Source organism: Neopsephotus bourkii, unplaced genomic scaffold, assembly GCF_033783945.1.
Source record: "Neopsephotus bourkii isolate Nb327-2 ecotype Australia unplaced genomic scaffold, CSIRO-AGI_Nbou_v1 NB_450, whole genome shotgun sequence".
Lineage (NCBI taxonomy): Eukaryota > Metazoa > Chordata > Aves > Psittaciformes > Psittacidae > Neopsephotus > Neopsephotus bourkii.
This window is the reverse complement of record NW_026900952.1, coordinates 1,914,048-1,929,553: the sequence shown is the minus strand read 5'-3', so window position 1 is coordinate 1,929,553 and position 15,506 is coordinate 1,914,048. Positions and strand designations below refer to the sequence as shown.

General features: G+C 43.6%; 1 protein-coding gene across 1 annotated transcript; it reads right to left on the bottom strand.

Moving 5' to 3' along the window:
* Nucleotides 1–298: 298 nt before the first annotated feature.
* Nucleotides 299–12,866, bottom strand: LOC133210324 (5-hydroxytryptamine receptor 5A-like). The gene is made up of 3 exons (XM_061349607.1): nt 12,692–12,866; nt 11,629–12,431; nt 299–1,838 (listed from the first exon to the last, which is right to left on the bottom strand). The coding sequence occupies exons 1-3, from the start codon at nt 12,864–12,866 to the stop codon at nt 1,506–1,508; spliced, it is 1,311 nt and encodes a 436-aa protein (XP_061205591.1). The 3' UTR covers nt 299–1,505.
* Between the last annotated feature and the right edge of the window lie 2,640 nt (nt 12,867–15,506).

Below are 15,506 nucleotides of genomic sequence, written 5' to 3'. Positions count from 1 at the left end.
GGGTACGCTTTGGATCAAAGGGTTATTTAAGCAGCAGCAAACATAAAACTGGCAGAAGATGGAAGTGCAAAAGGTTAAACCTCAACTTCAAAACTAGTTGTGATATTGCAGAGGCCCATCAGTAGCGCTATGATGTTTTGTCCTTACAGTAGCTAAATCAGCTTTAGCAGGAGATGGGAGGGGGTCTGGGACTCCATGTGTGTAAAAAGCTGCCACAACAGAAATACTCAGCAGCCCTTCTCAGGTAAGGGGAGGAAACAAAACCCACTAGAGAAACAAACAAACAGACTGGGCAGTATACATGGAAATACTTATCTTTTAATTTATTTATGTATATATTGCTGGGACATGAGTATGAGATCGTGGAAAACCAATTTATGGCTTGATTTTGAGTCACTAGAGTTTCTGGAGTCAGAGCTGATGGCATCAAGATCTTCCTTATAGCAGGAGGCAGGTGATGCGAGCTTACAAATTGTGCACTTCTCAGTAGGATGATGGGCACAACATTTACAGTGCAAGGACCCCAGACAGTGCAGTACAGGTGATACTGACTCCTGCCAAGCAGCCACATGGTGCTGCCAGCAAACCTGATGATTGAACACGTGTTTGGTGTTTGTAATACAGGTGAAGGCTTAGTTTTATGGTAGCATGAAATAATAACACAGACAGTCCCGCTTCACTCAGTAGTATCAGGTGTCTGTCTGGAGCTCACCTGGGTTGAAGAGAACAGGGAGAGCCTGAGCCCTGCAGAGTGAGGGAGTACACTGCAGGTGAACACACCATGCTAGGTTCTCCTGTGCAAGCAGTGAGAGCACACTTCCAGTAGCTCTGAATAATTTTACACTTGGTTCTAAGGTTTCATGTAACCCCAGGGAACATACATAGGTATCCTGTATTTCACTGAGACTTCCCTTCAAGGACTGTTGCTTGCTAGAGAACATACAGCCCTTTGATTATACTAGGGTGTGTTTCTGAGCTGCTTGTTCATCCATTTTAATTTCACATCAATTCAGCAACTGATTGAATACAGCATATTTATTCCCTTCCAAATAAATCTCAGAAATGAAGCCGGCATCCTGCCCATATCACAAACATTTCAGTACTCCTCAATTAGCACTTCCACTGGTGCCTCTGCTAATGAAGAGAGTGCTACAGAATGGCACCTGTAGCTGGTTAGATGAGATCAGTCCAGTTAGATTTGACAGTCATGGTATTAGACACAGACAGTGGTTCACTCGCAGACCGTAACATGTTGATTCAAAGAGCAGACAGGAGGTATTCACTGCTTCAATCTTATTTGCCAGTCCCTGGAGCAGGATATATGTATTTCCAGGAGGGAACAGTAAACTGACAGTAGATTTATATCCAAGTATCTTCCATCTTCTTTTTGGTTGTTCCTAAATGCCCTCAGGTAGCTCCTGTGCATGAAAACTGTACCCATCAAACACATGTTTCCCTCAAGAAATCTCTGTATTGTGCAATAATTTTCTACTCTGTGTCCCCTTTTATCTCTGCTTTACAAAAAGGTTCTTGAAGGCACTGTTGTAATTTTTGTTAAATGCCGTATAAATGAGAGGATTAAAGAAAGAATTGGAATAGCCAAGCCAAAGAAATATGCTTTTCCAGATGGCTGGGATGTTGCAGGAACAGAGGGGACTTATTAATTCTGTAATGAAGAAAGGGATCCAGCACAACACAAAAACTCCAATTAAGATGCCAACCATCAGAGCTGCCTTTTTCTCTTTCTGTTCTCTCCATGTTTCTCCATCTGTCTGGAAAGTGATAGTTGCATGACGAGCTGTAAACACCATCTGTGGTTCATGTGAAGCTTCCTTCACCTCAAAACAAAAGCAAACACAGATTCTTACCAAGACAGTTTGTTTGAGTGAAGTATTACTTCTAAATGACAGCACGACATCTGTGCACCTACCAATAAAGGCCCCAACTCCCTTCCTTCCATTCTCAAAGAAAGAAAATGCCCCAGAGTGCCAAAATTACCAGACTTCTCATTAAATTGGAAAACCTGAGTGTGACTGACAAAGCTAAATAAAATAGAGTAGCCAATGCTATGTGTTGTGGGCATTCTTTTTCCATTTCCTTTACTGGATGCCTTGGTAACTAGTGGGAAATAAGGGTGGTAAGGAAGACTGACAAAGGCAACAAAGGCAAGTGCCTTCTGCCCATCTCTAACCTGGACTCTCTGATGCTGCTACATGACCTTTAGGGTTTCTCAGGCCTAAATCATAAATTAATTTCATTTCATGCAGGCCCTTTGGTTCACTACCCTATGGTATTAGGGAGGGACCTGCCACAAATGCCTGCTCTTAAACCTATTTAGCCTGACTGCCTGGACACACAGCTCAGAATCCCACCTCTGGTGAGTGCAGAAGCTTGGCACTATCACTTGTTCTGCAGAAGAGACAAAGCATACCGCAACAAACTAGGCTATATCTGCGGGATTTTTTTTCCATCAGAACTTTTTAAATGAAAGAACAGGATTTCAGTTAAAGGAAAGTTGTAAGAAATGTGTCTGATATTTGGAAAATACCAATAGTCTATTACCCCCCTCAAGAAAAAATACCATAAATGCCTAAAATAAAACTGAATACTTAAGAAAAGTAAACCCATCAAGAAGAGTCCCTTACGAAAAACAGAAGTTGGGTGTGTTCTGCTCCTTCTTGACAATGGCTATCTCATCACAGGCACTTCTCCCTTGGGGACAGTGGCAGATCACACCTGCTGCTGCCTGGTCAGTGCCAACACAGTATATGACAATAGAAGCATAAGGATGCACCTGCAATGATGCACCCTCAGGCCCTGTGCCATCATTTTGAATTAGCTCCTAAAATACTCTGGTAGTAATCAACAAAAAGCTTTGCCGGAAAGCAGCATTTTCTGGTCCCTCTTCTCCCTGTTCTGTCACCTGTCCTTTATTTTACTCAGATCTAGTCTGTATTCTGACAAAAAAACCCCATATTCTATTGCCAGAAAAACATAGTTTTATACACCTTCAGTTCAAACTCTGCCTTGAGCAGAAGTTACACAAGCGAGGAGAAAACTTCAGCTACTCCAGGCTGCTGCTGATGCTTCTTGTCTTCTCCCTCACTGAGGGCAATTCATTCATCTGTGCAGTGAGTACAGCCCAGTGCTCCAGGTGGCAGTGAGGCTGTGGAAAACAGGTTCTGGGCACAAGTTACTCTGTGCTCAGAGTCTAACCAGAAAAAGATACTTCCTTGTGATTTTAATTTGAAGATTAAAGTATCTGCGAGTTTAAAGTTCTGCTACTTGCTTCAGTTATGAAGACAGTGCAATAAAATAAACAGTTTAAGGATGCAACTGAGGCTCTAACATTTGCCTGAGTGATAATACACAGACACTGCAAGACTTTGTCATCACTCCAAAGACAGCTTGTTGTTAAATCAGCTACATATTCCACATGTACGTGCCACCTTTGCGCAAGCTTTATAATAGATGGAGGGCTTCTGTTTGATATTAGCATAGCAACTCAGAGAGAGGGAAGCACTGGCAAAGGCTGAACAATCACTCTTCAAGATGGATATCCCTGCCTTCACCCTCAGACATGAGACATGGCTGCAGAATGTATGAGCAGCAGATTATGGATGCGGGCAAATAATGGAGGAAAATGAACATCACATCTGTCCTGACAATTAAAATGGGATACCCCTCATGTAGCAAGGATCACACCATTTGTCTCCAGAAAGACTTGCTCTGCACATCCTTGATCACACTCTGCAAAAGGGATGAATGTATAACACGAGGACAAATTTGTGACAAGCAACCCTGAAAGATTACGTCTTAGCCCTGAGGAATAGCTACATGAGTATGCCTCTTGGGAAGAGCCATACAAAGGACTTTGTCACTAGCACTGGGCATGGTTTGGCACTATATTTAACCTTCAACTCTTACTCAGAAGATAGAGCTTGCAGTGTGCCATATCAAATTGGAGCCTTTTTGGTACATAAGGTTTTAGAAGGCTTGTAACTGAACTGCAGAATTTACTAGTAGCAACTCTTTTATCACCTAATTACATATTACAGGAAAAAGTAATTTAATTTATTTTTATAGAAGATACAACAGTCCTTAGGTGTTTTTCCTAAGAGAACATGTATTTACAGCCTGGCCAAGCTCCTGCTGAAATCAGAGGAGTTTTCACAAACCACTGGTTGTTAGATCAGGCCTCTGAATACTAAGCACGTGAAAATAGATCCTGGTATTTTTTGTAAATTACAAGACAGCAGTCAACTTCCTATCTACAGAATTTCTACTTTCTCTGTTCTCAGAGCTTTCTTTTTTTTTCCCCAATTATTTTTTCACTAGTTCTACCTGGGAATTCTGAATAATGTTGCAGTAACACTAACAATAAAGTGCAAATAGCAGCCTGGTGCTTTAGGAAAAATAATGGGATCTCTCATTGAACCTTCCATTAAATAAACTGTGTAAATATCCCTGGCAGACTGGAGATATTTTGCTTTAATTTTCCATAAGAAATCCTTTGAAAAGGACACATAGTATGTTCTTGAAAAGGCAATTAGTGTCCCTACTCAGCAAGGTCCTTCAGCCTGTGGCTTGAACAACCATGTAAACCGTGGAAGCTGCAAGAAAACTCAGCTTTCCATGATCATCAGTATCTAATGCTCACCCCCTACACTGTTTCTAACTGGACAGCTGCACATGCTGTGAACAACCCTCATTCAGTTGGCTCCCCATTAGGCTCACCCACGACACCTGCCTCTCGGGCATTCCCAACATGGGGTACTGTTCCAAGTGCCAGCCATGGCATGTGCCCTGCCACTTGGCAGACCTGGAATCCACTGGCCAGCTGCTCCTGGCTTGCACTACCCCCAAAGGGATCAAACTTCACAGAGGGTTTCTAGTGAGGCCCTGTGCTTAGCACTCCTGTGCACAACGCCCGTTAACATGCCAGCTTTGCAGTTCTGTGCTCCTCCCTGCCTCAACTCAACTAACTACTCAGCTACTACAGGACTGCCAGCATCTCATCCCTGCTGTGGAGACAGACTCCTCATGGAACAAGTTAACTAGATTTTTGAAGTTAAACACAGATTTAATCTGAAGTGCTGTTCCTATCAGAAAATATGCATTGATATGTATCAGTTAAGAAGGGCTATAAAGCTGGTGTCTAGAGTGTAAGTCTTACTAGAAACAATGAGGGCACTGGGGTTGTTCAGTCTGGACAAGAGAAGGCTCAGGGAGACCTTATTGCTCTCTACAGCTATCTGAATGGGGGATAGAGAGAGGAGGTGCTGGTCTCTTTTCCCAAGTAATAAGCGATAGGACAAGAGGTAATGGTCTTAAGCTGCGCCAGGGGAGGTTTAGACTGGATATTAGAAACAATTTCTTCACTGAGAGGGTGATCAGGCATTGGAATAGGCTGCTCAGTGAAGTGATAGAATCACCATTCCTGGAAGTGTTCAAAAACCATGCAGATGAGACCCTCTGTGACATGGTCTTGGCAGTCCTGCCAAGGTTGGACTTGATTATCTTAAAGGTCTTTTCCAACACAGTTGATTCTATGAATGCAGACTGCAAAACTGGGCAAATCCAAACTTTCGTTATGATTTCAATTGTTTTAATTTTCTTTATTGCCCACTCTATGATTTCCAGCAGACTTGACTCAAGTTCTTGGCCTGGCTGGTGCAAGATTATTCTTTTAATAACTATCAGCCCCCAGGACCACATTGTCAAGACTGTCATAAACCAGCCCACAAAAAGTACACTGAAAGTAAATTAACCTACTGTAGGCAAACACTGTTGAGGTCCACAGTGCTGGCACAGGACTCATGCTCAGGCATTACCCCCCTCATGCAGACATGTGGTAATCCACTGCAGTTTGGCATTGTCTGAACATGAGCACAAGCCAAAAAGACTACGTAGCTGTTAGTCACAATATCTGTTATTGCTGTGCCACATGGAACAAAGGACAAGCCCAGCCTTTTACCCCAATTTTGTGCCTACTGATGAGCACTAGTGAGCAGGCTGCGACAGGGGAAAAGGTGGTTGCCGACGGCAAATTAAAACAATCTGTTAAGATGTCTTAGTTTACACTGGGCACATCTCTCTTATACGAGCATCTCTCACAGTGTTGCACACTGTTCTCATTCAGTCACTAGCAACACGCTATGCCTTGGGCACGGATTTCCTTACATCCACCCAGGCTCTATTCCCAGAGTGCTACAAGCCAGGAGCAGTAGGGAAAAAAGCTGATATGAAAAGACTGCTATTCTGAGGCCAGAATTAGGTTCTGAATTCATTACATCAGCTATTTCACAGAATCATAGAATGGTTGAAGGAAAGTCACCTAGAACACATTGCCCAGGATCGTGTCCAGACAGCTCTTGTGTATCTCCATGGAAGGAAGGAGACTCCACAACTTTTCTGGGCAACCTATTCCAACACTCAAATCACCCTCACAGTTCAGGTGGAACCTCAAATTTCATTTTATACTCACTGTCTCTTGTCCCATTGTCTGGCACCACCAAGAAGAGTCTGGCCTCATCCTCTTGACACCTTCCCTTAGGATATTTACACACATTGTGTGTTAAGTATCTGTACACCCTGAGCCTTCTCTTCTCGGGGCTGAACAGGCCCAGTTCCCTCAGCCTTTCCTCATATGAGAGATGCTCCAAGCCCTTAATCATTCTAGTAGTCCTTTGCAGGACTTACTCCAGGAGCAACAGGCTCTGAGAAGTGCAGAGATGCCCACTTTCCAGTCAGAGTATCATAAAGAGTTAAATGAAGGGACAGATCTCTCAAGTACAAATTACCCTACAGACAGAAAGGAATTTTGGTTTAGTTTCAGAATTCATTCTTCTGCAGGTTGATCAGCAATTATTGTTCAATGCCACTTCTGCCATTTGTCTCCTCCCAGTAAATTACTGCTACTGAACAGCTGTATGTTCCTAGAGCCGTTTGTTCCCAATTCCTGTGTTCCTAATAAAGTTATAAAAAATATGCCACCATGGAGTTCTGATGAAATCCCTTGATTTAAAGTGTTCCTTATAGCTTTAATGATTGTTGCTAATGATCCTTCACATCAGGTACTGTGCATGTGTTTGTACTGTACCTCCAGAGTTTCCAATAACAGAACAACAGTAAAGGTGATAAACATCAATCAAATCTGACTACAAGTTCAGAGTTTTACCGATTACCGTGTGATTCAGCATAGATGGTTCCTGCCTCAGTGTAGCTTTGGCAAACTTCAAACAAGAACACAAGAAAATAAAATGTACAGCAAAGGATCAAAACATAGGAATGCCTACACTTTCTTGGATGCTCCTGTAATATGAGAAACAGTACATTTGATAGGGAAGAGGACACCTGCTTTCTGTCACAGCATTTTCTATTGCTGTAAGCAGGAGTAACTGATTTTTCCAAGGAAACTGCTAGCCACTTTGCTTCCTGCCTCACTTTTCTCCTATCTGACATCAAGGAAGCTGGAGAGGGACTATTCATGAGAGACTGTAGTGACAGGACAAGGGGCAATGGATTAAAACTTAAACAGGGGAGATTAGGTTAGATAATAAGGAAGAAATTCCTTACTGTGAGGGTGGTAAGGCATTGGAACAGGCTGCCCAAGAAGCTGTGAATGCTACATCTCTGGAAGTGTTCAGGCCAGGGTGGACAGAACCTTGAGCAACCTGATCTAGTGGAAGGTGATCCTGCCTATGGCCCACGGAACAGGATGATCCTTAAGGTCCTTTTCAACCCAAACCATTCTGTGATTCTGTCTGCTCCCAGTTTTCTGGGCAGTTGCACTGTTTCCTGATCCATCTCCTCTACTTATATAGTCATAGGCAGAAATAAGAAAAGGAAGGCCTGCAACTCCTTCAGAGGAGAATCTGTTTTCTCTCCCATATGGTCCATATGGGTTGTAGAGGCCAGCAGGCCAAGGTGTAGAACAACACTACGATGTTGGAGCTCTGGGGTCTGATACTACCTAAAATGGGAAGGATTCTCACAAAACTGGTAAAGATTTGGCTCAGGCTTAATTACTCATATACTATACAAGGTACTTAGAGGGGAGAAAAAAAAAAAAACAAAGAAAAACAATCAAAATCCACAGCCATCAACAGAACTTGATTTTTAACTCTTCACATGACTTTGAAATTGCTACATGTAAATAATCCTGATGTTCAGATTCTGCCATCCCTGGTTTTGCCAGGCAAAACCTGTTACAAGTTGACTTCATTGATTCAAAAGGGCACTATCCAGCAGGATATACTGTTTTTCAAGCAGTCTCATTTATTTCAATTGGACTACTTATGGAGAGAATCATTACCTGCTGTCAACAAGGTGTGACAGAGTATAGCTATCTATCAGTGATGGTATGTCACTAGTTTTTTTACGAGGCTCACTCATATCAGTATTGACTGTAGAATTCACTTTTTAAGGAGTTCCATAATTACAAAAAACAATCTTATTTAGGGTGCCAATTCTGCCTTTTTTTTTTTGTTTGTTTCAAGTAAGAAACAAGCTCTCATTCAAACTAGAAGCACCTCAGATGTTTCATGTCCATGTCTCTCACCTGATTTTAACACTTCAAAAAGTGTTTTTCAAAAGCACAAGTAAAATTTTAACCAAAAATTACTCAAAATAGTTATTTTGTAACTATCCTGTTCTGCACCTCTGTAACAGCATAGAAACATAACTTAAATATGCCAACTCTCAGCTCAAAGACAGCTGCCCTTCCTGTATCTGTGTGTGGGTTTGCATATATATATGTGTATATATATATATATACATACACACACATATATACACAGTGGCAACCTGCAAAGCACTTTGGTGCCTGGCTCTGTTGGTTGGAAGGCACTGTACAAAACATGAAGGTACCATCATTATTGTTTCACTTGGTGTATCGGTTTCTTCAAGGCATTTCGACTGGCGTATGACTTCATCTTTTCCTCTTTAAAGTAACTTGCTAGAACCAACCAGCTATACTTCAAGCCATAAACTGCAGCTCTAGCACACAGTTCCAGTCTAGCGCTACCTGACAGCTAATTCCCTAGTGCAACACGGATGTCTCTCCCAGCAGGGATTACCGCTGTTCCTCCTCACCTCCAGCCTGGAAAGCACTGCCAGCCTTTGGCGTCAACTGCTGAAAGCCCCTCTGATGTTACTCAGATAACTAGCACAGGGCACCCAGAGAGAACATTCACGTAAGAGGCAGAGGGCACATTGCACCCAGAGTAGCAGTGACAGAAGAAAACTGTTCCAAGGGCGAGCATGATAGGTGAACATTCTCAGAGAAGAAAGGCAGCAAAGAAAGCAGAGGTAGGAGAGATATTAAGGGAGAAAGAAATGGAAAATTAGAGTGAGTTGATGGGCAAAACAACTGGAACAGAATGTACCCCATAAGAGAGGACAGAGCTGATGCCGACAGCCTAATAACCCCTCCATGTGAAGCAAAGCTGCATCACCTCACCAGGTTTGCCACATACCCTGGCAATGTTACCTTTGTGTTTTAATGTAAAAAAAAATAAAATCCTGTTCCTATAAGCTTAAATGAGATCAGGTCAAAACTTGGTAACTGTCTTTTAAGGAAAGAAAACTGCAAAGAGGCAGGAATGCCAGCTCCCTTGATCCATGGGTTCATTTAATCCACTGTGTACAGCTGGGCATCAGCTTTTCCTTTAGGTGAGGAGTAAAGTTTTGCATCTGAATCACAAAAGTCTTTTTATTTAAGCCAGCAAATGAAGCTGCTGGGACAATGGGGAAGGTTGCCACTAGACACTGACTGCAGATTCAAAAATCACTGTTATAAGTTAGTATGTCTATCACTGCCAGTACAAGAAAGATGAACTACTGGCTTGAGCATTTGCTGATGTTGGAATAACAGCTACAATGTCAATCCCTCCAAAATGGGGATTCAGCCCACGCTGACAGGAACGTTTTTGTAAGAACAGCCTAAACTAGCTCCTAGACACTACATCAGCAAAAAGCACTCACCTGCCAGCCTAGCTGTGGCCACGCAAGGGATTTGCAGACAGAACTACAACAATTAGGAGTCAGACTCTTTCTTGATAAACTGACATACCAACAACATGTCTCTTTATAGGTTAAAACTTCAGCAGCAATGCTTCAGCTCATTTAGCTTCCCAGAATCTTAGATTCCAAGCAACTAGTCCTGTATGAGTATGTGTGTATGTAAAACATCAAACATGCAAAAAACCACTACAAATATTCAGCTAGCTCTTGTGCTTGGGAAGATTATATATTAAGTCCAAGCAATGCATCAGTCATACTTAAAGTAACTTGGAAATTTGGTGCAAACCAGGGGATGAAGGCCATAGGAAGAAGAACAAAAAGGAATGCCACCAGAGGAGACACCTTCAACTTTTCCGACACGTTTTGTGCTTTTACATGGAAGACAGCTTCATAAATCAGCTTACATTAAAAATATCCTCAATACATTACAATCCAAATCTGCAAGTCTGACCACATATAACTGCCAGTGCTGTCACCTTTTGCTTGAATCAGGGGAGACAACCCACAGACATTTTATCTGTGATCATAATAACATGATTCTTACCATGAGTGCAAACCAAAGTTAGAAGGATTCAGCAGAGGAGTGAGACTCTGCAGGATTAACCCCAGCTGAACAGAAGGATTCCATGTCTATTTAGGTATCTCTAACATCCACACAGCTCATGTTTTGTCCAGGAACTGGACTTAGCAAGTACAAGCAATCACAAAAACATACTGTAAAGAAACATTTCCACAGATAGGAGTAAGAGTAACAGCACATGACAGAAAGACCAGTTTACAGAGAGTAAAGCACCAAGCACCTTGACAACATGACATGGGTCACAGCGTCATCACGCAGAGAGCTTGACTCAATGGGACACAAGTGGTCAACTCCAACCCTTTTCCTGTCCGCTAGCTGTATTCCCAAAATGAATGCAACCTCCCACATGACGAGGGCTTTGTGAGATTACAGGCAATGTTTGGGAAAAGGAGAAGGACATGGTTTTTAAGACAGCTGGTAATTTTAGAATAGAAACAATTGCTCATTGCTTCAGCACTATGCAGGGAGCAGTATATCCCCAGTATTCAAGGTAATGTAGCCCAAGTACATAAATAAAGTGTCTTACTTCCTGGTTAAAGTCTACTCAGACACTGATAAGAGACTACAAAAATGCATACGCATTTTTCTATAGCCATGTTGGTTGAAAAATGTGTATGCATTTACTCTGTACACAGCCTAGGAACCTGATTATGTATCAATCTACCCCACTAACACTTTAAAACGTAAAGAGGAAAAACCCCAAGGAACAGCAAATTCGAACTAAAGACATGACTTTTAAATGGCTCTCTAGACAGGTGTACGCACCTGTCACTTACTCCTATGCCACACTTAAGAAAAAAATGCAAATAAAACTCTTCTCCGTCAGCGGTGCTTTTTCACTAGCTAGTAACTGCTCATGTTGAGTCTGTAACAGAGCTAAATTCACACGAGATCCCCACGACGTCTCAGTCACTGTGCTGAAACCACCAATGCAGGGGTGCCAGTTAGGAGCACATGAGAAGCAGGAGCCCAAGTGCCTGGGTGAAGCACTGGGGACTCTCTTTCCCGTTCCCCACGCTTACCTGGCCAGCCTCGGCCAAGGGCACCACGGTGTTCTTCCTGCGGCCCCGCACACGGAATTTGGCCGCCTTGTAGATCTTCCAGTAGACAAAGAGCACTACGCAGAGGGGCAGGTAAAAAGCCCCGCCAGTGGAGACAATGGTGTAGGAGGGCTCCTGGCTGACCTGGCAGCGCTCCTGCTCAGGGCTGTACGTCTCCCCCCAGCCAAAAAGGGGGGCGAGCGAGATGGCAGCGGACAGCGCCCAGGTGAGAGCGATCATAACGTTGGAGATGCGGCGGCGGGTGAGCAGCGTGTACTCCAGGTGGCGGGTGATGGACCAGTAGCGGTCCAGGGCGATGGCGGTCACGTTCCAGATGCTGGCCGTGCAGCACAGCACGTCGAAGCAGACCCACAAGAGGCACAGTGCCCGTCCCAGCCGCCACCGCCGCCCAGCTGATATCTCCTTCACCAAGCTCAGCGGCATCACCAGGGCTGCCACCAGCACATCCGACACTGCTGTGGAGGCCACAAGATTGTGGGGCACCCGGTGGAAAGCTTTCACTCGCAGGATGGTTGCCAGCACCAGCAGGTTCCAGAGAAAGGTGGCCACAGTCAGGAGCACCAGCAGGGTCAGAATGAGGACGGTGAAGACGGAGAAGGGCTCCCGGCCCCTCCACGTGCTGCTGCTCACCAGCGCAGAGGCAGCCGAGGAGGTGTTGGTGTCCACGACAGCTGATGAGGAGTTCGCACCCATACTGGCCTGACACTGACCCTGTGGGGTGCAGGGCTCAGTCTCCGCCGTGCCAGGGACCGGGCTCGGCCCCTCTTACACCTGCACACGAACACTCTTTCCCTACCCAGGCCGCCTACCGCCTCAGCGCCGTCCCTAGCACAGCTGCCGGAGACCGGGAGCTCACACCGCGCCTCCCCTCAGCAGCCGCCCGCCTCCTCAGCGCAGCCTGCACCCCCCGCAGTGGCGCCGCCGGCCACCCGCGTCCGCACATGCCCGAGGCTGCTCACGCCAATACCGGACTGCTCCGGTGCCGGCGAGGGGGGTCGCTGAGGCCGCGGCAAGAGTCACGCACGGGGAGGGCGGCACAGCCGCTCCCGCCCCGCCCCAGCTGCCGACTCGGGGGCGGTGGCGGACCCCTCTGCGGCGATCGGCCCGCTCGGCTGAGGGTGGAGCCTCCGCCGGCTTCTCTCCACAGGCCCCGTGAGTTGACGGGACACCCCCTTCTCCTCAGGGCTGCTTCCCGCCATGTTCTTCTCAGCGCTCCTACCAGAGCGTCTCCTCGCCTCGAGCAAGCGGCGCCTTCCCTGCAAGGTTGGTGTCGGTTTTAGTGCTGAACGCGAATTATTTATAGGCTGCAGCATTTAAATGGGATTTTTTTTCCCATTAGAAAAGAAAAAAAAAAAAAAAAAGAAAGAAAATCGTCACTGCAGTTTGCTTGAATTTTTAAGTGGCCGGGAACATCTCTGTCCTTGCGTGCGTTCGGGGCGAGTTTATGGCACGGTTTCTTCACTTCAGGCAGATGCCCAGCCTCTGGAAAACATCCCTTCTCCTGGACCTTTCCAGTAACTGCCTTCAAAACCAAAGTTTTTAAAAAATAATTTCAAACCTGTTACACAGTCTCTTTTGAAGTCTGTAACAGATGTTAACAGGGTGTTACACATGAAGGAGGCACATCAATGAGCTTTGCCATTTCCCAAGTAATAAATGGTGACGAGTGAGAAGATCATAGAGCAACCTGGGTATTGTATTTTAAGTGTGTTTAAGGTATTATATCTAAGGGCTTTGGGAGGTGTCCTTTATCCTCTGCCTGCTTTCATTCCTGGGGTCCTTTACAACCTGTAACCAGCATTTTCACCTGCTTTTGTTTCCCCTTAGTCTGTTACCAGGACAATTTCAGTGGGAGTTACTGGACAAAACAGGCTATTTTCCCCTACCAGGTTGTATGGTGTTGTTGAGAGATCTCTAAAGTTGTTTGAAGTTGTTGAGCACCAGTAAATAAGATCAGAGAAGGTTAGTGATGTTTGTTTCCTTGCAAGTAGCAGTGTACCTGCCATCACAGACTGTAATGGAGTAGATTTGGGGACGGGAGATTGGTAGCTCGTTTTTGAGGTAGAGAAGGAGTATTTTCTGGGTCAGAATAGTCTCGTGTAAATGAATGCTGCTCAAATCAATGTTCTTCACTTGCATTCACATTCACTTAAGAAACCACCTGACAAAACACAAACCTCTAACACCACCATGTTACCCAAGGCAAGCAGGGTCCAGCTTTTCTTACTCAGGGTTCCCAAATTTGAAAGCTGGAACAATTATTACAGAAATGACAATGGCTGTAGTCAGAATAACCAGGCTGTTTTGCTGCTTAACTTTGGGGTGCCACTTCATTTACTAGATAAATAAATTATGTATTTCCCATGCTCTTAATGCAGATCTGATTTTAGTTGCTCCTTCCTATAGTAATTCTAACAAGTGATCTAGTTTAAGCCAGCAGTGAAGAGAAAAATACCTGCATTATTTACCATCTTTTATTATTAGGAGAAAAAGGACTTCTGAGTGGTGAATGTCTCACATTTTGCCTGTCGAGCTTCCAGTAGGTAGAATCTGACAGCTTGTCAAGAAAAGTCTTTTCACAATACTGCTGCAAGTTGAGTATAAAGCAGCATCTGAAACCGTTAGGCACTGGTGAAAATTTGTCATGGCTGTATGTGACCGCTTCACAAGCAGCTTTCAATGCTTTGTCTTTATATTACTCCTTTTTGACTTGTGTCTTGTTTTGTTTTAGAAATGTCAGCTAAAGAATTATTGAACAACACTTTATTCCTTTAAAAGGCACCCAGGCCTAAAAGCAGTAAGGGAATCAGGCAGGTAAAAAAGTCTTTTAACTTCTAAATTTTTCAACAATAATCAGTTCTGTGAACTTAATAAAGGAATAGAAGAATCTTGTCACAATTTGAATTCAGCTATAAAAGAAAGACTGCAAACAAAGAAAACATAGACTGACACAGACTAACTGCGGAAGTTTCATGTTTAGGAGCCCATATTGTCCAAGATATGATTCATTTGTGCCTGCTCCTGCATGAAATGAGGCTGTCTTTTCCTTGTGTAAGAGTAGTTCATTTGTGGGTTGTGGCCTACCATTAAAACAGCCCAGGTTATTTCAAAGCCTTCCTTTCCTAGAAGATGTGTGTCCCATCCCTCTACTCCTATTTATTATGTGTACATTACATGCCGCATCCTGATAGTTATTTTCCAGTTCACACGTTAAGTGCGTTGAAATCCCCACTTTTTCCTCCCTGAAATAACCTATTCCTGTAATACAGGGGCTTGAATAAAGTCTCAAATGGATTAATTTTTTCTTGATAATTACTCCACTGCTGTCTTGTCCTGTGAATGCAAAAACTTAGTGCTCCTCAAAGATTGCTATGGCAACATGTTATGAAGATTTCAGAAACCAGGGTATACTTTGAAAAAGAGTAAATTTTAAAATTGAGGGGACTTGCATTTATTCGTGTATTCTTAATAAAGGAAAAGCAAATAAATATTGCATGAAATGATAAAAAAGACAAAACTAAAACATGTACTCATCTACTGAAATTAAAGGAGGACCTAATTTACTTTTAAGTACAGTTACAGTATTACAAGTTGCTGTCATGTGAAAGTACAGTGAAAACAATGAAAATCTGTTCTTTCATTCACAGACAAATTTTAATGACTTCAGAAAGTACATTCTGCATCTTCATAGTTTCTTATTCAGTGAAGTATGGCAGTGTGTATCCTCAAAAGATAACTAATATTACCAACTGGTTCATTGCTCTTAAATAAGCAAATAAATGTGTGACTAAGGGCTTGGTGCTAGGTGATAGAATTAACAGTAAATACAAAATAACGTC